Here is a 22,919-nt window from a genome sequence, read left to right on the forward strand (position 1 = left end):
ACTTGAGCCACAGCACCACTTCCAGCTTTTTTCTTTTTGCTTATGTGGTGCTGAGGAATTGAACCCAGGGCCTCATGCATGCAAGGCAAGCGCACTACCACTGAGCCACCTTCCCAGCCCGTAAAGTTAATTTTCAACATAGTGTTTTTGTACATCTCATTGTTGCAATGGGTCAACCTCTATCCTTATTTAAGGATTTTGTTTGGAAGGGAAAAAACAAAATCCTATTGCATTTAACAGCAGATTTTATAATGACTATTTACTCTGAAGGAAAAATGAAATAAATTCTTTTTTTTCTTTTCTTTTTTGTCAGTCGTGGGGCTTAAACTCTGGCTTTGGAGCTGTCCCCAGCTCTTCAGCTCAAGGTGAGCACTCTACCACAGCACCACTTCCAGTTTTCTAGTGGTTTAAGAGTCCCATGGACTTTCCTGCCCTGGCTGGCTTTAAACCACAATCCTCAGATCTCAGCCTCCTGAGCAGCTAGGATTACAGCCATGAGCCACCAGCACCCAGCGAAATAATTAGATTCTTAAGCAGATTTCAGATTGGGTGATACTATTCCACTTGGAAGGAAAGCACTTCAGGTAAGTGTTGGAAGTAATAAAGATGATCCATTCTTGTTCCTGCCTACATGGTAGGTCAACCATTCCTGCCAGTTTGCCAAGATCTAGCTTTATTTTACAACAACTAGTTTTATTTACAACACTGGGGAGAAGGCTCACACTTCCGGGCAACCTGGAAGAGCTGATTATGCTACAGGAACTGATTATGCTACAGGAGCGTGATAAGATATGGGAACTGAAATGAAGCTCAACAAGGTAGGCAGAAGAAATACATAATGCAAAGCTTTGTGAGTCAGTGTATGGAATTTAAAGTCTTTTCTAGGCATAAGTCCTTGGAGGATCTTGAAGTGGTGTGACATTTCTTATACACTCACTAGAGAGATAATGTAATTAGAAAATACTTTTTTCTCAGGGGTGACATTGATCAAGAGTCATTGTATTCATAGAATACATTATTGGATGGCAATTCCTTTGTACAAACACTGAACGATAATAACAAGGAAAGCCGGGCGCTGTGGCTCACGCCTGTAATCCTAGCTACTCAGGAGACTGAGATCTGAGGATCGAGGTTCAAAGCCAGCCAGGCAGGAAAGTCCGTGAGACTCTTATCTCCAATTAACCACTAGAAAAATGGAAGTGGTGCTGTGGCTAAAGTGGTAGAGCACTCGCCTTGAGCTAAAGAGCGCAGAGACAGCACCCAGGCCCAGAATTCAAGCCCCACGACTGACAAAAAATAAATAAATAAAAATAAGGAACTACTTTTCTCTAGTAGGCCTTAAATATTCACAGGCTGTTACATATCACAGGCAACTCCACTTCATTTTAGCATAAATACTGTTTTTCCAGCCCTCTATTAATGCTTATTGGTGCCTTCTATGATCTCTTTCCAAGGTTTCCACTGGGCCCAGTTGCAGGGCCCCAGAATTGACCTAGCTTATATAATGTAATTGTGTTGGTTTGTTCATCAAGTATAAACGGCAGGCTATTCGTCCAGCAAGTCTGAGAGCTCAGCTCAGGGTATCCTTTACAAGGAGTCAACTGGGCATCAGTCTCCTGAGTCAGGCTTGTATAAAACCTCTGATCTCCTGGCACACAGAGCACAGAGCACACATATATAAACTAGCTCAGCCTCCATCTACACCCACCTAGAAGAATGGAATATTCACAATTTTAATCTCTCTCTCCTCCTCCTGCCTCTCTTTCTTTCTCATTGGCTTCAACTTAGGGCCTCTAACGCTTACGTGGCTTTTCACTCAAAGCTGATGCCTTACCACTGCAACCACACTTCTGCTTCTAGCTTTTTTTGCTGGTAATTGAAAATAAGAGTCTTGTGGATTTTTCTGCTCTGGCTAACGTCGAACTTCACTCCTCAGATCTCTGCCTCCTGAATAGTCACTAGTGAACATAATTGTCTGGCTTGTTTTGCCTTTTTGTAAGAAAACACCTGTGTTTTATTCCATGGTTATTTTGGCCACTTCTTTTGCAGTGTTTAAGGAGGACAGATTGCTCTATGCTTACTAATTACCCTATCTTGTTTCATTTTCCTGTAGATTAAATCATGTTATATGTCTAATACATAAAATATAATGGAGAAAATGAATAAAAACATACTTAGGAATCACAAAAACCATAGATATCAAGGGACTTACTTAGGTTTCACTTTAAAAACTGTGAACAGTAGTAGAATAAGAATATTGTTTTAAAAAGCGACATTTTTCATTAATAACCTGGCAGCTATTGGCTTAGGGAATTTCTCTGTCTTTTACAATGTTACACTGACATCAAACTCAAATTCTCACCTTTACTTTATTGACAACTTTGGGTGAATTCTAACTATAATCATATGTGGAGAAAAATGTAAAAATAATACATACATGTACCCCTACCACAGGCAACTTGAAAGTGTAATTTGCTGAGCACATGTAATATCAGATTACAAGCCAAAGTAAGCAACGATTGTGTTATAAGTTATGAGGGTTTTATGTGACCATCAAATCTAAATTACAGTTTTAAGCTGGAGGCAGATGAATTCTTTCAAATTAAGGTCATGTAGAATTTTTTCAAGCCAGAAGTCTACAAGCTGCAATTGTGACCTGGTGGATGACTTGAGTCAGGTATTTGTTAATATTTCTGGGGACATGTGGCTCAAACGTGTAATACTAGCTACTCAGGAGGCTGAGACTTGAGGATCATGATTTGAAGCCAGTCTCAATAAGGAAGCCTTTGAGACTCTTTTCTCCAGCTAACCAACAAAAAGCTATAAGTGGAGGTGTGACTCAAATAGTAAAGCATTACCTTTGAGTAGATAAAGCCCAAGAGCACAAGGCTCTGATTTCAACCTCAAGACAGGCACACAGACACAGACACAGGCACAGACAGACAGACAGACACACACACACACGCACACGCGCGCGCGCACACACGCACACACACACACATACACACACTAGTTAAGTTCAGTACCTGACAAATCATGTGGATTGTCCAACCTATATTCAGTGGTTGTTAAAAGAGAAACATCTTTATCCTTCAAAAATGGTAATAATATAGTATATAAAATATACTTTCCTTTATTTAACTCAATCTTTGAAATAGCACCAATAAACACTTCTTCAGAGAGCCTAAGGATGCTAAAATCTTGCCACATAAAACTAGACCTCCATTACCAAACAAGGAACTCTTGCTCTAGAGAGAGAGAGAAAGAGAGAGAGGGAGAGAGAGAGAGAGAACTCATCCTTTTTGCTTAATTTATCTTTTAATCAAGTACAATGAATGAGATGAGAGTGGCAGAGAAGAGAACTTCAGAAAGATGTTTGAACACGATATAGAATACTATTTGGCCCAGAGAGATATAGCTTTGGCTTTTAACTTTGAAGCTCTCTAATTGAATCTAATCTAGTAGCAAATGCATTTCTTCTCAGACTCCTTAAATTTGCAGACAACTAAAGTTGTCTGTGGAGAATCTGGTTGGCATACATTAAAAAAAAAGTTACACTATTGTTTCTCAGCATTATTCAGCAGTAAACAGAGAAGGCGGTCTTTTAATTACACTCAGCCAGACTGATAATCTGGAGTTTAAAAGACCCCCTGAGGAGTTCTCACCACTTTCAACCTGAAAGTATAATTAAAAAAAATACTTACAAAGATCTCTACTTATACGACAAGAAATGAGTTCGGCAGTTCTGCTCTACTACAGTGATGTTGATCAACATAAGTGTAGAAAGGCAAGCATAGACAAGTACATAGAGTTTTCTTCTCCGCCCCCCTCCCCTAAAGTTTTAATCACTTGCTACACAAGAAATAGACTGCTGTGGATACTTGACATTGTTTTTGCTACTTACTAACCATATTCTTACCCTATTTGTATTTATATCATAAACAAAACCCATTTCAATTATACCACCACCCTTTCTCAGTCCTTGCTACTAGGTATTAGGTGATTCAAAGGGCTGCCCAGAGGTGGCTAGAATGGAAACACTCTTCTTTCTCTGTAATTAAATAAGCTTATCACAGATGGCCATAGAACTATGCTCCTATGGATTCTTTGCTTTGTATGTCTTTCACTTCTACTAATGTTCAAATTTCACCAAAGTTGCCATTGTTTGCATTTCCATTTTACTGTTGCATGAACTGGTATCTACTAAACGTGATGTGTGAGCATAAGCAGAGGCCTGAAGGTCTAAGAAGTCCTGCCATCCCCCTTTTGTGTCTAAAGAAACTGTCTCGTGACTGCACTTGTGCCTCTGTATTACTCAATAACGCTTACTCATGGCTCCAATCAAGGAAATCTAAGCCATTCCATTGATATCCCCCTTTTGCTTAAGAGCAAAGCATGTTGACATGGGAAGGAACCTATGGAATGGAGTGAGAACAGGACTAAGCGCTTGTTTGTTGAATGAATCTTGGAATTCATCTTTCTGTTCCTCCTACACTGCCCTGATTTTGTAGCGGGGGGAGGAGGGGAACTACCTGAGCCCTGGGAGATCAAGTGACTCATGATTATACAATCAGCTACTTAGTGCAGAACTAGGGGAATAACTGAGATCTTGTGATCTCAAGCCTGGACTGTGGTTTTACCTTCCACCATTTCAAGAGTCAGAACCAATGCGGGAGACATCTGAACACAATGAACCTCTGAATGTTCTCCATCTAGCAGGCAGGGAGCAGTCTGCAGAAGTCTAAGTGGGAACCCCCCTTTTTGCCTCTGCTTCAAAGACATCCAAGTTGGTGATTTTGTTCCTCTGATTGAGCCTGACATCATGGTGAGCGGGCTGGGAAACCTCCTGACAACCAATACTCATTAAGCACACCTACACACATGTGGATTCATGCAGAGCCAGTTCAACAGGCCAGAGTGGCTCATAAACAAATTACAGAATCTCTGGGTTAAATGAGACTTAAAGAGAGTCTAGCCTAACCTCCCATTTGTCTGGTGCTTGGATCTTCCAACATTCTTACAAAATGCTTACTTACTCTCTGCTTGGATACCTCCCAACACGCAGACTCCCAGGACTGCCCAATCTTTAGAAAACTCTAGCTATTTAAAAAGTTAAACACAAAAGAAGCCATTAACTAAGCACAAAAACCAGGCCACTAACTTCCCCAAATGTTAGGAATCACATCAAACGAAGATAAGGTATATAGGCTAATGAACAAAAAAATCAACTTCAATTGTATCGGGCAGGTGAATAGATGAATCAAGAAAATTCTTCTCCAAGATGCTTTACTTATCAACTGATTGGTTGAATTAAAACTACGTTACACTACAACTTAGATAATAAAATCATCATCGCCATCATCACCACCATCATCATCATCATTGCAAAAGAAAAATGGAAACAAAAAACTATTGCAGTTGTATCTTTGTTTCATGCATTCTGCCTCCGAGCTGCAACATTCGGAAGTGTCAACAAACATCACAAGGGATGAAATGGAAATTGGGCCTACCATTCTAAAACCACAGTCCACCATGTAACATTTGTTACTGCTAAGACTGAACTACCTGAAGAGACCCCCCTTCCCCAGCTCTACCTCACTTCTATTGTACACAGCATACTCTGCAAACTGTGTAACCACACCAGGTTCCTTTAGATACTTTGTGAAGCTCATGACTTTTTTTTTCCCATTGATACCAAAGACAGCAGGGAAACAAGAGAATTTAATATGTGCCTTCAAAACACACAGGTGAATTTCTGCATCAGGAGCTGTAGTGCTAAGTGGACTCTACTGGCAAGAGACAGCAAGCTATAATTTGAGGAAATGTGTTGCCAAGCTTTGCATCTAAAAGCATTCTGTGAAATGTAACCTTTTATGAGGCACACTATTTATGCACACACAACACAGTTAATCCTTTTCATCTCTAGGTGTCATAGAACTACACCAAAACCAGCCAATGATTCACCACTCCAGATCTCTTCATCAGGTGGGCGTGAGTGCCACTGCTCAGGTGGAGAAACAGAGACAGGTTTTCTGGGATCCATCCAAAGGCATCCAGTGAATCATTGCCCAGCTGAGAGAGAGAACCTATGAGTCAAGGCTCTATGTTCTGGGAATTGGTTTGGAGAAAGAGGCCTCAACTCTACCTTGGATAAACTATGCTTTTAACCAAAACAGAAAGTAGAATCTACTCACAGTTAAAGCAAGCAAGAAAACAAACAAAAAGTCTCCAAAATGTGTGTGTGTGTGTGTGTGTGTGTGTGTGTGTGTGTATTTAGTGCTCCCACCACAGTTTAAAAAGCTATAAGCATGACATTTAAGAAAGAATAAATTAAATTGTTTTAACACAGTATCACGTGTCAGAATAATTTAATTGATCATTTCCAGGATGAATCAGTCTTCTAGTTGGTCACTTAAGGAAGTGAAATATATTAAGGTGAACAATTTTGCTTAGAAGAATAAAACTGATCATTAAGGACTTCTCTGGAATTCCCCTGAGCAACTTCTCCACCTGCCAGTTGTACAAGGAGGTACTGAAAGAATTTTGTACCGTTTTCTTAAAAGTATTTCTCCTTCCATGAGGAGATCCGACCATCACTTCCTGTTTGTTCACTTTCGTAGGGCAAGTCTATCCTAGGAGGATAATAATCAACAGAGAGTTACTAACCTATAGTAATTTTGATATAAAGGAGTCTTGATGTGGGAGCCTGAAAAAAAGCTGCAATGACCCCTCACAAAACCATCTTGCACAATCATTAAATTCTCTAGGTATTGGAATTGATTAGGGAAAGGTTGACTATACCTGCACTGTAAGTTTCTTGCTAGGAGGAGTCAAGGGAAACAAGATGAAAGGGAGCAATGGCATTGGAAGTCTTTCACACCAGAATTCTGGAAACAAACTTTGCCAAAGCAAAGGCCCAGGTGCTTTTTTTTTTCATGGCAATTAAGACAGAACAGACACAAAGTACACCACAACTAGTATGATTTCTGCAGGAAGATAATCCTGTTTACCTTGATGAAAATTTCAGTGGTTTTTCTAACAAGGCACCTAAAATGATTTATTTAAAATAAGGGGAAGATGTTGGGTGCTGGGGGGCTCTTGCCCTAAATCCTAGCTATTCATGAGACTGAGCATGTGGATCATAGTTCAAAGCCAGGGTAGATAAATCCTAGATACCTCTTATCTCCGATTAACCAGCCAAAAGCTAGAAATGGAGCTGTGACTCAAGTGGTAGAGCACCAGAGCACCAGCCTTGAGCCAAAGAAAAAAAAAATCCAAGCAGAAACTGAAGCCCTGAATACTGGCACACAATAAAATAAAATACAGTTTTTTAAAAAAAGATAAGGGGAAGGGAAAAGCCTTCCTATCATCCTTCTCTGTAACATCCAGAGAACTATTTCTTTCTGTGTAATCCTTTCCCACCTGACAATTGAGAGGCAACCATCCCTGAGACAGCAAGTCCCTTGCCACAGGGGAAACATGGAGAGGGCCCTTGTGTTCGCCCAGTGGTCAGGCCTTCCCCAGGTGACCTCGGCTGTCTCAGTAGGCCCCCTTGCTTCAATTTCCTTCCGTACCTCTCGGCCTTTCCCTGCATGTTACGTTACTCAGAACATTTCTACTTATCCTGCTTTCCACTGGCCACCAATCTGCTCTTTCTGAAATGCAGGTGCCCCTTGCTGAAGACCTTAAGTTCTAAAGCTGAACTTGTGGGAGGATCTTTTCTTCTTCAACAAGAACAAAAAAATCCAAAGAATCAATCACACAAGTCAACTTCAGATGTGAGTAGAAAATACTTCGATGGGACAGAAGCCATAAAAACCCAGTATGTGGGTTTTTATTATTAAAAACCATGGTAAAGTTTCATTTATTTTTTAATCCTTGATAGTTGGGGGTGAACCACTTTGTTTTGCACACTTGAAAAACTACCCAGACATATTACTACTACTTTTTTTTTTTTTTTGCCAGCATTCTACCAATCCTGAAGTTATATACAGTCTTAGCATAACCAGAAGAGGCCCAAGAGGTTAAAATTTCAACTTGATTTTTACCTTTCCCATTTCCAGCCACCTTCAAAGGAACGGAAGGTGAATGGATCTTCAGAGGGGCACCCTAAAAATGTGTCACTCAGGGAGTCAGAAGCCAGACAGAGTTTAGTGCTGGGCCTCAGGGCCTGTTCCTCTTCTAAATGGAGCACCTGAAATCGGATCCCCTTTTAAGACTTGCTAACCATGTAATCACATCTCAGGGCTTACAGGCTTGACTCCACAGTCCCAAAACCAAGCAGAGGGATTCAGGGTCTCTAGGAGGCGGCTGTGGGATGGAGCTGGAGGGTCAGGGCAGGGAAAGGAGGGGGGAAATGCACTCACTATTCAGATTCAGCAAGGAGTCGAAGACTTTGCACTGGATCTGCCCGGTACTCTGCGACACGCAGGCCATCCACAGCCCCTCGTACATGGCCTGGGCGGTCACGATGTTGTCGCCCGCATAGGAGTAAATCTTCCACTGAGGCAGGGCCGTGCTGACGATGGCTCCGATCCAGCCCAAGAAGGCTAGGATGAAACCCAAGAGCTGCAGCCCCGCGTTGGCCATGGCTCGCTCCGGGGGCTCGTTGGCGCGTGCGCGCGCGCGGCGGGGCTGGCAGGTGCAGAAGGTGGAGAGTTGGCAGGTGCACAACCTGGAGCTCTCCGCAGCTCCGCGGGGCACGCGGCCACGTCAAGGAAGAGACCGTGTGCCGCCCCGCCGGAGAGGTTCCCCCGGGTCCGGCTCGGACTTTGTGTAGCGCCGGAGTCGGGATGCCCGAGAAGATGCCGCGGCGCCCAGGCTCAGAGACTGAGACGCTGGGGCGCTGGGGGCCCGGGATTTAAAGCAGCCCCGCCTCCCGCCCCGGCCGCGCGGCGCCCCCTGGTGGTTTCAGGCCGGCTGGACTTGCGCGCCCCGGGTAGCTCGACCTGGTTCAGCCTGCTTCTGTGTCCTCTCCTCTCCCATACATATTTCCTGCCTTAGTGCGCCTTCCCCCCACCTCCAACCCCCCCCTCCCTGCCATTCGCTTCTCTGGGCTTTGTCCTCTTCTTCCCTTCCAGGTCATTCCAAGTCTCTCTGCAAGAGATCTCGGAGATTAGAGAACCTGTTTCGTACAAACTCATCCAGCATTTCAGTAGCACAGCCATACTCAATTCCCAGCCCTTGGCCCCAAGATGCCTCTCACTCCATCTTCAGTTGACTGAAATGCATGATCTTTTGATTGATTATCACCCTTTAGCCTATCACCCTTTGCTTGGAGCACACAGAGGGACAGACAGACAGACACCTACACACACACAGGCCTCCTAAGGCAAATACTTTGTCTTAGATAAGCCCTGGTTATCCGAGGTCTGTGGCCCCTCCCCCTCCCGGTATTTTTCCTTGATCCATGATCAGTTTTGGTTCATCATGTATCAGTCAGTACCCGGGCTTGCTTTAGTGAAGAGAGGACTAGGTTTTAGGAACTCCAGGTTCTGAATGTGGATTTTTCAGTAACTAGCCATGCCTTTCCCTCCGGTTCTGGTCGGGCCGTTAGTGTCCCTCCCTAGGTCTCCAAAGCTTTCTTCTTTGGTACTGAGAAGCTGTGCTGTGGTTGGGAATAATTAAAATGTTTTCTCCACTGCTTTTTGTGTGTGGTTCCATGTGGTGGGAGGAGAAACATGGGTGGTTTTAGTAAAGACAGAAGAAACCTGGAGGCAGAAGTAAACATACAGAGAAAACAAGAGATCTTCATAAATGTACTAAAGGAGCTGCCAGGTTATATAAAGAACAGTATAACATATCCGAGGAAGAACAAGGTGAATGACTTAAGTCCTACCGCCCTCACCCATTCCCCTTACCACAACATGGCTATTTACAGATTTTTTTGCCAATATTTAAGGCTATAAATCTGGCCTGTACAAGGTTTGGGAAGGAGTAATGAAGAGGATAACATAGAATCTGGATAAAGAACTTTAATTCAGAACAAGATTAAAACGAGTGAGGACTGTCTTTCTATGCCTCTCCTAGGCTCTAGAACATCTTCAAGGAAAATCTATGGGACGAGATTGGATCAGTGCATGGTGCTGGTGGTTCATGCCTATAATCCTAGCTACTCAGAAGGCTAAGATCTGAGGGGTATAGACTCTGATCTCCAAATATCTACCAACAAGCTAGAAGAAGAAATGGGACTCTAGGGGGACAGCATAAGTCTTGAGTGGAAAAGCTAAGGGACCGTAAGTACCTGGTTCCTGAGTTCAAATTCCAGTACTGGGGAAACAAGCAAACAAACAGAAAGTTTGGTTTGGAGCTTCTGAATCCTCCAGCAGATTTTCTCTATAGATTCAGAGAATCATACACCAAGAACTCAGAATTCACTGTAGGGCTATAACTGTGTGAGTCATATGAACTCTTAACTTTGATCCTAATCTTTACAGAATTAATTTGAAAAGAGTGGATTTAAATTCAGTGGATATACTGTGTACTAGCTCTTTTTATCTGTGCCAGGACCTATTTCTACCAGCTTACTGTTGGCTGGGAATTGGAAGAGTGAAGTCTGTGGTCAGCAGGCCCCTGGGTTTTGTGTTTTAGGCTGTCTGAGGCTGATGACTTCACTGCCCACAGTCATGTTTGTGAAGTTGGGGTGACTGCTGTTTGTGCCACTGGGCTCCCTCCCCGTCCTGGACATCCTAATCATATCTAGTTTTCTGTCTGCATTTCCCAGAAACAACGGGTGGGATAATCGCTCAGCATTAACCCCAAACAACCTACCCACCTATACTAAACTTTCATATACAAAAGAATTACAATCTGTGACCCAGAAGATTCTAGAAAAGCTAGTAATATGCAAATGTCCTGAGATACTAGATTTTAAAAATCAGATTATCTGCCTTCAGATAAATTACTTCTTTTCTCTTCCTCAGTTTCCCTATTAAGAAACATTAGGGGTGGACTTCTAAAATGTGGTGGTTACACTGATTAGTGACTTCATCTCACCAAGGATGGGGCTCAGAGTTTTATATAAGACAAGCATTAAAGAAGTGAATTCATGGATCGAGGTTTATATATAATAAAAGGCAGTGCTGGCGTTCCAGACTACTTGGTTTAAGTCAGGAGCTGAGGTAGGGAACTTCCATCCTACAGTAGTTCTCTGTGTGATGTAAACCAAAGGAGCATCTGTATTAGGACCTGTTGGCTTTTTGCATGGACTTAGCTATGTTTATTATGTGTTTCTAGCTCCAGGCAAGGGTAAAGGGTTCACCCTGATGGCCCTTGATCATTTCTGTGTCAGCCCACAGAGATTCTATACTTTGAGGAACCCGAATCATGTGGTAAGGTGTGGACATATCAAGACAGGTATGACTGCAAACAAGAAAGAGCTCACTGATGTCCTCCGTGTGTGTGTGTGTGTGTGTGTGTGTGTGTGTGTGAGAGAGAGAGAGAGAGAGAGAGAGAGAGAGAGAGAGACACTGATGCATGAGCATAGCCCCGGGTCCACAATCAGCGATAAGTAGAAGAGATACATAAAGAAGTGGTAGTGAAAGGTAATAACAGGGTGGGAGAAGAGAGCAGACAAAATAGATCTGTCCTTTGTCTAAGAAGGGACAGGGAGAGAGATACTCAAAAATGGCCTGTGATGGCAGTCAAAAGGCTTTGGAGAGGCAAATGCTTCCCATAGTGATGACGCATATTTGTGGTAAAGTTTCAGAATCTCTCCGGTGGTAAAGGTCAAGTGGGAAGACACATGGCTAAGTGAGCATCCGGCTGTTCACATGTGAAGCTTTTGTAAGAATTTCAGGGGCTGGGAAGGTGGCTCAGTGGTAGAGCGCTTGCCTTGCATGCATGAGGCCCTGGGTTCGATTCCTCAGCACCACATAACCAAAAAGAAAAAAAAAGCCGGAAGTGGTGCTGTGGCTCAAGTGGTAGAGTGCTAGCCTTAAGCTGAAGAGCTGAGGGACAGTACCCAGGCCCAGAGTTCAGGCCCCACGACTGGACCCCCCCCCAAAAAGAATTTCAGCATTAGAATATGCAGGTAACTAATACTAAAAATATTACTGGTTTTGTGTGTAGTCACTTCTAAATCAGACTCTTGAAACTTCTTGGAGCTTTTGGGAGGGTAGTAAGGGGTAACAGTGAAAAACATTAACTTTTGGAATTCTAGTGACAAAATAGTGGAGAAAGTTGAAAAAATAAAAATAATTGTATTGTTATTATTAAGGTACAGAGGGAAATGAAAAATCTTATAAAACATTCTGTGTCGTCTTTTGAATGAATCAAATGTCAAGGCTGTTGTGAACATTCAATAAGACTAATATAGTTGAATTGGCGAGAACAGTAGTGAGTATATAGCAAGCACACATAAAACTGTAGTTATTGGGCTGGGAAGGTGGCTCAGTGGTAGAGCGCTTGCCTTGCATGCATGAGGCCCTGGGTTCGATTCCTCAGCACCACATAAGCAAAAAGGAAAAAGCCGGAAGTGGTGCTGTGGCTCAAGTAGTAGAGTGCTAGCCTTGAGCTGAAGAGCTGAGCAACAGTGCCCAGGCCCCAGAGTTCAGGCCCCATGACTGGACCAAAAAAAAAAAAAAACTGTAATTATTATTATGTTTGAAGAGGTCAAGTTCAGCAAATCTGAAGGCCTTACTGTTACCAATGATTCTCCTGCTGATTCAGAAAGACACTTTCTTGCTTCAATGGTAGGAGAGTCTTATTCAATGTCATGATGAAATCATGGTGACCAGATACAAAGTTTTCAAACAGGAAAATCCGTGTCGGATCTGCAAACAGAAAAGGCTGCATGAGAGGCAAATGCCTTTATATGAAACAAAACAAAACAAAACAACAAACCTGTCCCAGGTCCTGCACAGGTTTCCCTTCTGAGTACCACAGACTTTTCATGGCTAGGACCCATGCTTGGGAAGAGGCCAGAACCAAATGAACATGTGGTTCCAAGCCTCTCTCTTCTACAGATCAGGGATGATTTTCAGGGGCCCAGGAGACAAAAAATGCCTTAGTTATAAATATTTATAATCAAAACTGCTGTATACGGACATAAAGCATCCCCTTAGTTTCTCTTTTCTATGTCTGGTGTGGCAGAGCTATCTCTTCAGAAAAACATAATGGAAAGATGACATTTCAGCTAAAATCTATTAAGTCAATCATGAATATCTCCTTTGAAGAAAATTGGTGAGGAACTGTGCTCTATATCACTTTGCTTGTGTGGTTGGGGAAAGTTTCCCTTTAATCATTAGAGATGTTAGAAACCTCTAACTAGTCTGATCAGAGAGTCAAGGCCTAATTGGTCAGGATACTTTATATACCTTAATACAATGCCATGTGCACTAGAGTTAGAGTACACCTGAGAAACAGAACAGGTGGGAGGAGTCATCATGGGAGAGAGAGAGGAGAAAGATGTATGAGAGAGAACTTAATGTATTGCTTCATTCAGTTATGGGAACTGTCAAGCTTAGAGTTGGTAGCCCATCCCTGTAGAATCGGAGTTGATGAGGCAAACATTCACCTATAGAGGAACATTTCAATTTCTTTGTGCACTGTAGGCATCTGGCGCCAAACTAGCTATAGGCAATATCCGATAGAGGTTGGGATTTTATCACATATTAGATAATACATAGAAGTGATCACAGAATTTCAAAGAGGATCTTGAACAAATTTCCTTTTAGAAAGTCTTGTTTAGTTAGCAAGGAGCAGGGAGAGAAGTTAGTTTACTGAAGAGCCTGTTGGAGCGGCATAGAAAGGGGTGATGAAGGAGGTTGAATAATATCAATGGCAAGGCATTGGACACAGAGAGAAAAATGCACCAGGCAGAGATGGTCAAAGATGAGTGCGGTTGGTCTTATGCACCTGAGAGAAGAGTGTAATTTCACAAAATACTGAATGATATGATTGCTCATCCATGGGGACATTATGTGTTTCCCTAAAGGACAGCCATGGATGCAAAACCTGATTCTAATTCCCTATCATTTTTGACATTTTGGAGATAGAGGGTAAGTTGGAGCTTTGGGGCTTGTTCAGTATGCCAGTCTGTACTGGGGAGCCTTCCCAAGGGACTATGAAAGGGAATTGTGATTTATTTTAACTAGTCAGAATCAACTCTCCCACATTATATTAGCAAGAGGAGTAATATAGTTAGATGAGGGATTCGTGAGGAAGAATGGATTATAGAAATCTAAGTAATATATTTAGGCAATTTTTTCTTGAAGGGTGATTAAAAGCAGCAAATATGTTTAGTAGAAAGCTAGATGCTGGTGGTATACACCTGTAATCCTGGCTACTCAGGAGGCTGAGATCTGAGTATCATAGTTTGAAGCCAGCCCAGGCAGGAAAGTCCTAGAGACTCATCTCTAATTAACTACCAAAAGGTAGAAGTGAAGCTGTGAGTCAAGTGGTAGATTGATAACCTTGAACAAAAAAGCTCAAGGACAGTGCCCAGATACTGAGTTCAATTCTCAAGACTGGGACCAAAACAAAATAAAAACACACAAAAACTCTTTAGCAGAAGAACTGCCTGATAAGAATGGCATTTTTCACATTACTCTGAGGAGTGAGTGGAGAGTGGACTGCGGATGGGGAGGATGGCGAAGTCCAACTGGGAATTGAAGGGGGAAGGCATGCTAGGACTGAGAAGTTCAAATAGAGAAAAACATGAGAACGAAACAGTTGAAAGACTGTGTTTGGATTAGACCTTTGGTATGCTGAAAATCAGTTATTTGTTTAATTAAGAGATTGTTGTAATATGTTGGCCCAGAGAGAATAACATCTCCCAACACTCCATACTATATATAACAAAATGCAAGATTATACAAAATTCTGTATAAATGTGTCCCAGTTTTAGAATAGATATATCCAAGAGTTTCCTGAATTCTAACTGTAAGTCCATTGTTCTAAGCACTCTAAACCTAAGACTTTTAGATGCAGAAATTTGAGTTCCTAGTTCTTAACTAGAAATAGGTTATTTCATCACCCAAAGTGGGTGCTATTAAATAAACTACATTATTAAATTAACTATGTTATTTTATAATATAGCAAATTGGGTCCCATCTTCTAACTAATGCTAACTGGCTGCATGCCATAAGGACTTTGTTGAAGTCAATGTGGTAAAATTGTCTAGCTATACGTCTCTCTTCTTGCCTTCTAATTCTGGCTTTTCCATGTTAGCTATGTATTAGCAAGGAAATCAGTTATGCTCTGGTTATAAATAAGCATATTATTAACATCCTTGGTAATAGTAAGCAGTGGAATATTATCTATAACATATTTAAAAGAGGCCTAACACAGGTTAACTGCTCCACGAATCTTAGCTCTTCGGATATTTGGAAGCCGTGAGTATTAAAAGCAGAATATAATGGTGGGGATGGATATCAGAATGAAGATGGAGATATTGCAAAAGGAGAAGGTGCATGAATGGTGCCATATAACATATAAACGAATCAGAAGTCACTGAAGCTAATTTTCTAATGGTCTACATATGTGTATGCACTTGTTAAATGTCAAAATAAAAACAACTGAGCTCCAAAAGCCTGCTACTGTTTCAACTCTGTTTTTTGTCTTGTTTTTAGTCCCAGCCAGGAAAGCCTTAGAAGATTTATCTTAGGGCAGTTGCACAAAGCACAAATTATACCTGGGATAGACAGAATCAATGAGTAAATGTGAGTAATGTAAAGTGGTCAAAGGACAGCATTGCACAAGTCCCACAGTTAGGCATGAGTTGGAATCTGACTTTGCTGTCACTCTGACCTGTGTGATACCACCCACTTCTAAGGTGGGCACCAAGAGATGAGTGAAATTTGTGGCGTGAGAACCCTGGCCCTGCCCTGTGACAGCGACTGAGCTGCCCAAAATCAGTGGTTAACATCTACCTTTTCCCAAGTAGCTGTCTTTTTCCACCTCCCTAGCTGGCGATTGCTGCCACTACATTCCTGAGGGCTTCATTAAATATTTACTGAGTACACAATTTACCAAATGCAGTTCCAGGACTTAACAACAGGCAAAGACTTGCTTCTGATGGGTTACAATATTGTTTGTTGTAAAGATTCCCTTTCAAAACCTGGACAAGTTGGAGGGAGAAATCATTCATTAAATTAAAGGCACTACCTGTGCTGTTCAGTTTGATAAACCATTGTTACCCTCAGCCATTCAAATATTAACTAATTAAGATGAAAACAAAGACATTGATTCTGTTGTACTCGAGTCATTTCAAGTGTCCAGCTTAGCTGGTAGTTACATTTTGGAAAACACAGAGAAAATTGCATCATCTCCAATATTTACCTTAGTTAGTTCTGTGTGCTGAATTTTCTAGTCAAAGTTCCAAAACAGGTGAGAACAAACGTATAAATTTTCCATCCTTTGAGGATTTCTGATGATATCCTTCTCAGTATGAGTATATTAGGATTCTTTGTCTACTATGAAAATGAGCACAAATATAGTAGCTTGAAACAATAAATTTAATATCTTAAAGTGTTTTGTTCAGTAGTTCAGAAAACCAAAATGGATCTCATTGGTTTAAGTTAAGTATCAGGGGTCATGCACTTTTTCTGGAAGTTTATTCTTTCCTCATGATTCTAGAAGCCAGCATTTTTTGGCTTGTTTTTTTCATCTCCACTTTTAACTAAAGACATTTTAAAACAAATCCTTTTATTTTTTATGAAGTCATTTATCCAGTTCTCTTCTCTTCCTTCCTTCCTATACTTGTGAGCCTCTTGTGATAATAATTGGTTCACTCAGATGCTTCAGAATAATTGATGAGCAGCTTAAAATCTGTCTGCAACTTTAATTCTCAGTAGAAGGGTACATTTGATTAAAGTACTTTTGTATGCATGTATGGAAATGTTATCATGAAACCCATTTGTGTAATTAATTTACTCTACAATAATAATTATGATGATAAAAACTAATTCCCTCATTTCCATACAAGGTAATATGTTAACCAGTTTGGAATATTAAAACATGAACATCTTTAGGGAGTAACATTTTACAAAGTACAGTGATTTCCTTGAAGAGACAGGCTATGTAAATGTGTTACTGATAATTATTCATGTTTCTAATTTAAAAGATTCTGATTATATATCAAGTAATTTCAATAATTAATTATGGAAAACAAGGTATTAATAACTTGTGCTTAATATGCACCAGGAAGTATGTGCTAAAATTCTAACAGCTTACATATGAACTCAGCAACGAATGAACACAGACACTATTAGCACCTTAAGTAACAGTGTGAGGTAAATGAAGGCAAACAGTGCTTGTAATTAGAAAAACAGAGTTCTCATCCTGGCACAATGACGAATCTGTGCAATTTCCCTGGGCTGAAGGGTTTCAAGTAACTACAAGACCAGATAATATAGTCTCCATAGGCTCTTTCAACTTTTTAAAACATTTCTTTTTAAATTAAGGTAGCAGAAAAGACAAGATTACAGAGAAACACAGTAGCAAGCAATTCAGGAGTATTCTGTATTCAAACAAAAACAAGACAACATGTACTAGTATGCTGAAGAGACAAAGCCAAATTAGATTCAGAAGGCTACTTTTACATTTCAGTAATCAGAAACACTTTGGCTGATGAGTTAATGGAACTCGGTAGGAAGAGCTACACGGAGGCCAAGAACTGGGCTCAAGTTAAGTTGTACTGGATGAATGGTTAGACAGAAGGCAAGACATTTGTATTTCCAGTTGGCTGACTATGGGCATTAACTGTAAGTTAACACAGGTTTAAGCAACATTTCAGGTCCATGCTTAATTTACTTAGATGTTTAGAATAAAAAAAAGGAAGATAATATTGCCATCCAAGAAGCTACAATTCTGTCAAAAGATACCAGATTGTAAGCAAATAAACCTCTGTACTAGACCAGGTTTACAAGCAACAGAGATCTGCTTGGCAGTGCATGCTAGCCTATAGCTCATTGGAGTCATTCCACAGAGCGACTGACTTCAAGGCTGCTTTATAAAATGAGGTAAGCAGGTGCTTTCAGAGTGAGATGAACTTAGGTTTAGGATCTTCAAAGAGCCACACATTCAGATCCAGGAGTTAAGATATCCATTTCTAATAAATCAGTGTTAGTTCTGAGAATCAGATTCTCAGCAATGTTTCAGCCAACGTCATTCTAGATATATTAATTAATCTCTGTTGACTTTACCATAGTAACTGTATATATCCCGACTCAAAATCTGTAGATAAAATTCTATCTATCTATCTATCTATCTATCTATCTATCTATCTATCTCTATCTCTATCATCTATTAATCAATCATCTATCTGTCTTTGAGTAGTTTTGGGAATTGAACTCAGAGCCTCATGCTTGAGCGACATTCCAAACCATTTTCGCTTTTAGTGGGTTTTGTTTGTTTGTTTAGATAGGATTTTTACACTTTAGTCTGTGTTGGCTTTGGAAAGCAATCCGCCTGCTTCTCCCTCCCAACCAGTCTGGAATTACAGGTGTACATTACCACACTCAGCTTATTTTTGTAAAGTAGTTTCCACTAACTTTTTCCCAGGCTGGCTTTGAAGCACTATCCTCCCTATCTCTGCTTCCTGAGTAGCTAAAATTATAGGCATTCACTATAAAATATAGTCATAACTTGAAATTAAGTCATAAGAATTAAAAATTGTATAATAGCGTTACATCTATGTCTATATCTGTTGATTGTGCTATCTCTCTGTACTTAATGTTGCAAAAGGGGTTGTGGTTTAAGACTGACTTGAGTAGAGAAATTCACAAGACTCCATCTCAACCAATGGCTGGGTGCAATAGAATATACCTATTATCCCAAGAATGAAAGGAAGCATGAATAAGGATTGCATCTGGGCCAGCTCAAGTACAAAGCAAGACCCCATCTAGAAAATAATCAACACAAAAAGGTGTTGGAAGCGTGGCCCAAGTGATAGAATGTCTGTTCAGCAAGGCTGAGACTCTACTTAGTACCAATAAACAAAAGAAAAAAACAATAGAGAACAATAGAGAACCCAAGCTAGGCACTGGTGGCTGTGTCTGTAATCTTAGCTACTCAGAAGGCTGAGATCTGGGCAATCATGCTTTGAAGCCAGTCCATGCAAGAAAGACTCTTTATCTCCAATTAACTACCAAAAAGCCAGAAATGGAACTGTGGTTCAAAGTTGTAGAACATCAGTCTTCAGCACAAAAATCTAGGGACAGCACCCAGACCCAGGCCCTTAGCTCAAACCCTAGGTCTGTTAAAATAAATAAATAAGAACCAATTTAAGATAATGCTTGTCAGAAATGTTCCCGTGGAACAGATTCTAAAGATTTAATTCCGAAGTTGGACCATGCTCCAGCTGAATGATATTGAAAACCTCATTTCTTGTGGACAGCAGGCCATTGATAATTTATTGTAGGTTGTAATGGCGCAATTACCAAGGTGATGGAGAGGCATACAATTTATAGCAGCATCGAGGGAAAGCAGTAAAATTAAGCAATGTGGGGCTGGGTAGCTATTAGTAAGGGACTTTTTTTACAGCCAGGACAGAGAAATGTTTAATTTTTTTAAGAAAAACTAAATACAATAGTCAGAAGTCCTCTTGGCAATGCTTAAAGCATTTGCATCACCTGCAGCTTGAGTGGGAGAGTGCTCATGAAGAAGCCCCTGAGAAGCTCAGAACTTAGTTGTGCTAATAGCAGAACTTCAGAAAGGCTGGGGTTTACAGCCTTCATAAGACTCTTGTCATAATCTGAGAGGGCTTGCTGCTGCATCCGCAATGTTTTTACGTATCCATTGGTCTTACAGCTTAGGCATCAGGCCATTCAAAAAAGAATCCAAGTGTAGCCAATAGTACCGATGGCAATACTGCACTGGAAAGTTTAGCAAGTAAGGTGGAAAGCTGCTAGTTTTTGGTGGGGCTCAGAGTCAGAAAGGACATGTCCAATCCACAGACATATAGTACATGCTGTCCTACCGTGTGTTCCCTGGGACCCAAGAAATCCTATAGTGGAGCAAGAATTATCTCTAAGAGATAAAGATGCCCGGCAGAGTCTCTGGGAAGCCCCGCTGAAGAGTTTCAAAGCACACAGATGAGGTGTTGGAGTAAGGCCATATTATCTGCAGAGAGGACACCAGTCAGGGTGCAGGTGCTGCAAGACTCCAGGCCTTGAGCGTAAACAGCCTAGCAAGCAGCATCAAGTAACCATGCCAGAGATTACTGGTCATGAATGCCAGGGGCTAGTGTTTCCATCATATCATAAGCTTGATCATCCCCAGAAGCAATTATTTGTTAACCTGAAGGGTTTCATCTTGGATAACACTTAAGGAGGTCCAAAGGGCATCAAAGTAAACGAGAATAACAAGCATCTTGGCAAATAGCACAGTTTCAGTAGACACTATTCAGCTGGAACTCAGCCTTGTGGGTGAATTTTTATAACCAGGTAATAGAAGAGGAAACCAACCTAGATGAAGTGCATGAATGATTCAGATCAGGGTGTTGCAGTGGTACAAAAAATGGACTGCTGTTACAATATAATCCCAGCATTGAAATGCTGAATTATTTGTAAAATAGAGGGATGCATTTGGGATCACCCAAAGTGGACTCTAAGGACATAAGTGAGCTGGGCTAGTTTAGTTATGATAATTCAAATCCTGGGTGGGAGAGTGAGACTTTATCATCCTACTCAGAATAGCATTCAGTTTTATAAACTAATACATAAAACCATAAAGATCATACATATTACAAGTATTTGGCACCATGCAATATTTAATGTGTGTATGCATTGTAAACTGTTGCAACCAAGTTGAACATTTTTGTCTTCTCAACCATTGATCACTTTTTTTCTCAGTGAAAACTTTTAAAATCTTCTCCTAGCTTTTTGAATTGTATACAGTTTATTCTATAGTCACCATAGTCGTGCAATAATACCCTAGTTTCTTGCTTCAATTTAACTTTATTTAAAACATATGAATTATATCCAGAATATTACATTTAATATTTTTGAGTTTTGTTTGGCCATAGGTAACAGAAACCATGGAAAGTAGGGGGAGGGGGAATTTACACAAGAAAGCTCAAGCAGAGATGGCTATTTTGCGTCATTTATCTCAAAAGGTACAAAAATGCACAGATTATAGAGAAAAAAATAGTATAGGGAAGAAAAATGTGGGTAGAGATATGGGAATGGGCCACAATAAGAGGATCTTGCCACTCTAGATTGTCACTTGCAGCTAGAAAGCCTGCTGAGTGACTGAACAAGCATAAGACTTAACTGAGAGCATCCATTCTCTGTTATACACAAGCTGACCTTGTGTCGTATAGGACCATTCCATTAGATTAAAGTAAGTCAGTGTCTTTGGTAGCTCAATGACCTCATGAGTAGAGTAACCACAGCAGCAGAGATGGAAATGATCTAGGCGCCCAAGACCATGGGACTCTTCTCAGCATTAGGTACCTAATGTCTTGACTTAATGTTTAATAGATAGATAGATAAGATAAGATAAGATAAGATAAGATAGATAGATAGATAGATAGATTCCAATAAGTGTCTGCTGGTTCTACCAACAGAATCTTAGCATCACTCCAAAGGGATCACAGAGAGATCTACCTACTCCTACATTATATTCTTTGTGAAGGAGGCAAGTTCTTGGGAGTCCTGCACAGGTTTTCTTGTTTGAGATACAATCAATCTTTTGGAGGCTGCTGATCTGATAAAGCCTGTTATCCCCATTTTAAGGTACCACTGCAGTTTCAGCAAAGAAATGGCACACTGAAATGGGGACACAATCCTTTAGAAAGCAGCCATTGATCCTAAAGCAAGAGTCATTTGGTGTTGCTGAGTCTCGAATGTGGCAGTCTTGAAATCAAAAGATGGAAGAAGTTGTGACCTTAGTTCTTTGCCAGGACTCTTAGGCCTCATGGGGAGATTTTGTATTTCCTGTCTCCTCAACTTTAGGCCAGTGAGTCCAGGGATCTATTTCTCAGAGCAGAAGCTTTCATTTTAGGGACACAGAAAAACTGGTTAAATTCAAAACATGCCTGATAACTGATACTTCAAATTCATCTGTAGACTCAGAGAGCAAAGAATTAGGGAACAACAGTTTATGTACACCGAGATTATTTTAATATCCTCCCCAGTATTTTAGCCTGGTTATCTAAAATGATAGTTATCAAAAGCCACTAGTTAATAGGGGCATGGAAGAATGTCTTGGGTACTCAGGTAAACCACAAGGTATGTCTTGGTACTGCCCAATTTTAATTATAAATTAGCATGTATAGTAATTACTTGTCTGGGAAGGACGTGGTATCTAGGAAATCAAGCTTCTCTGGAATGAAGGTCTGAGTTACCTCACCTTTCAAAAGTCACCCACAGTCTGAGGGTGCAAGGAATTTAGAATTGTAGGAGAAAGATGTGATAAAGATCCTTTACAGCTGTGAAACTAATGACATTGCAGAAGACTAGATTTTATCCTTTATTTTTTTTCTTTCTCTACAAGCTTTTCCAGAATTTGACAGCAACTCACATTCTAAAGCACCTGAGACCCAGTGAGTAAAAAGCTTATGCTTCGAAGTAAGAACACTTGCATTAAGAAGTGCAAGTGGTCAGCCTGGCAGAAGCTCCTGGTGGTTCTTTGCTTGCTCTTGATGGGGCTGACACATCTACCCTCCAGTTGCTGCAGGTTGACATCTCCTCAGCCAGGTGCCTTTCTCTGTAGGAAAACTACCTCCTCCAGACATCCTTGGATGTTACTCTCTGCCCTCCCTAACGGGTCAGCCTGTGTGGGCAACGATTGGCCAAGGCAGGGATATGACATTGAAGGTCTCTTTTCTTTTTCTCTTTTTTTTTGGTCAGTCGTGGGCTTGAACTCTGGGCTTGGGCGCTGTCCCTCAGCTCTTCAGCTCAAGGCAAGTGCTCTACTACTTGAGCCACAGCACCACTTCCAGTTTTCTAGTGGTTTATTGGAGATAAGAGTCT

The 22,919-nt window shown here is 40.9% G+C and overlaps 1 protein-coding gene across 1 annotated transcript in view; it reads right to left on the minus strand.

Annotated features, from left to right (window-relative positions):
• Cldn1 (claudin 1) overlaps nt 1-8,808 on the minus strand; it is an 18,490-nt gene extending 9,682 nt beyond the window's left edge. The window contains exon 1 of the mRNA XM_013019501.1: nt 8,367-8,808. Coding sequence (XP_012874955.1) covers nt 8,367-8,589 — 223 coding nt within the window. The 5' untranslated portion in view covers nt 8,590-8,808. The remainder of the gene's footprint in view (nt 1-8,366) is intronic.
• Between the last annotated feature and the right edge of the window lie 14,111 nt (nt 8,809-22,919).

Source organism: Dipodomys ordii, unplaced genomic scaffold (genome assembly GCF_000151885.1).
Source record: "Dipodomys ordii isolate 6190 unplaced genomic scaffold, Dord_2.0 Scaffold45, whole genome shotgun sequence".
Lineage (NCBI taxonomy): Eukaryota > Metazoa > Chordata > Mammalia > Rodentia > Heteromyidae > Dipodomys > Dipodomys ordii.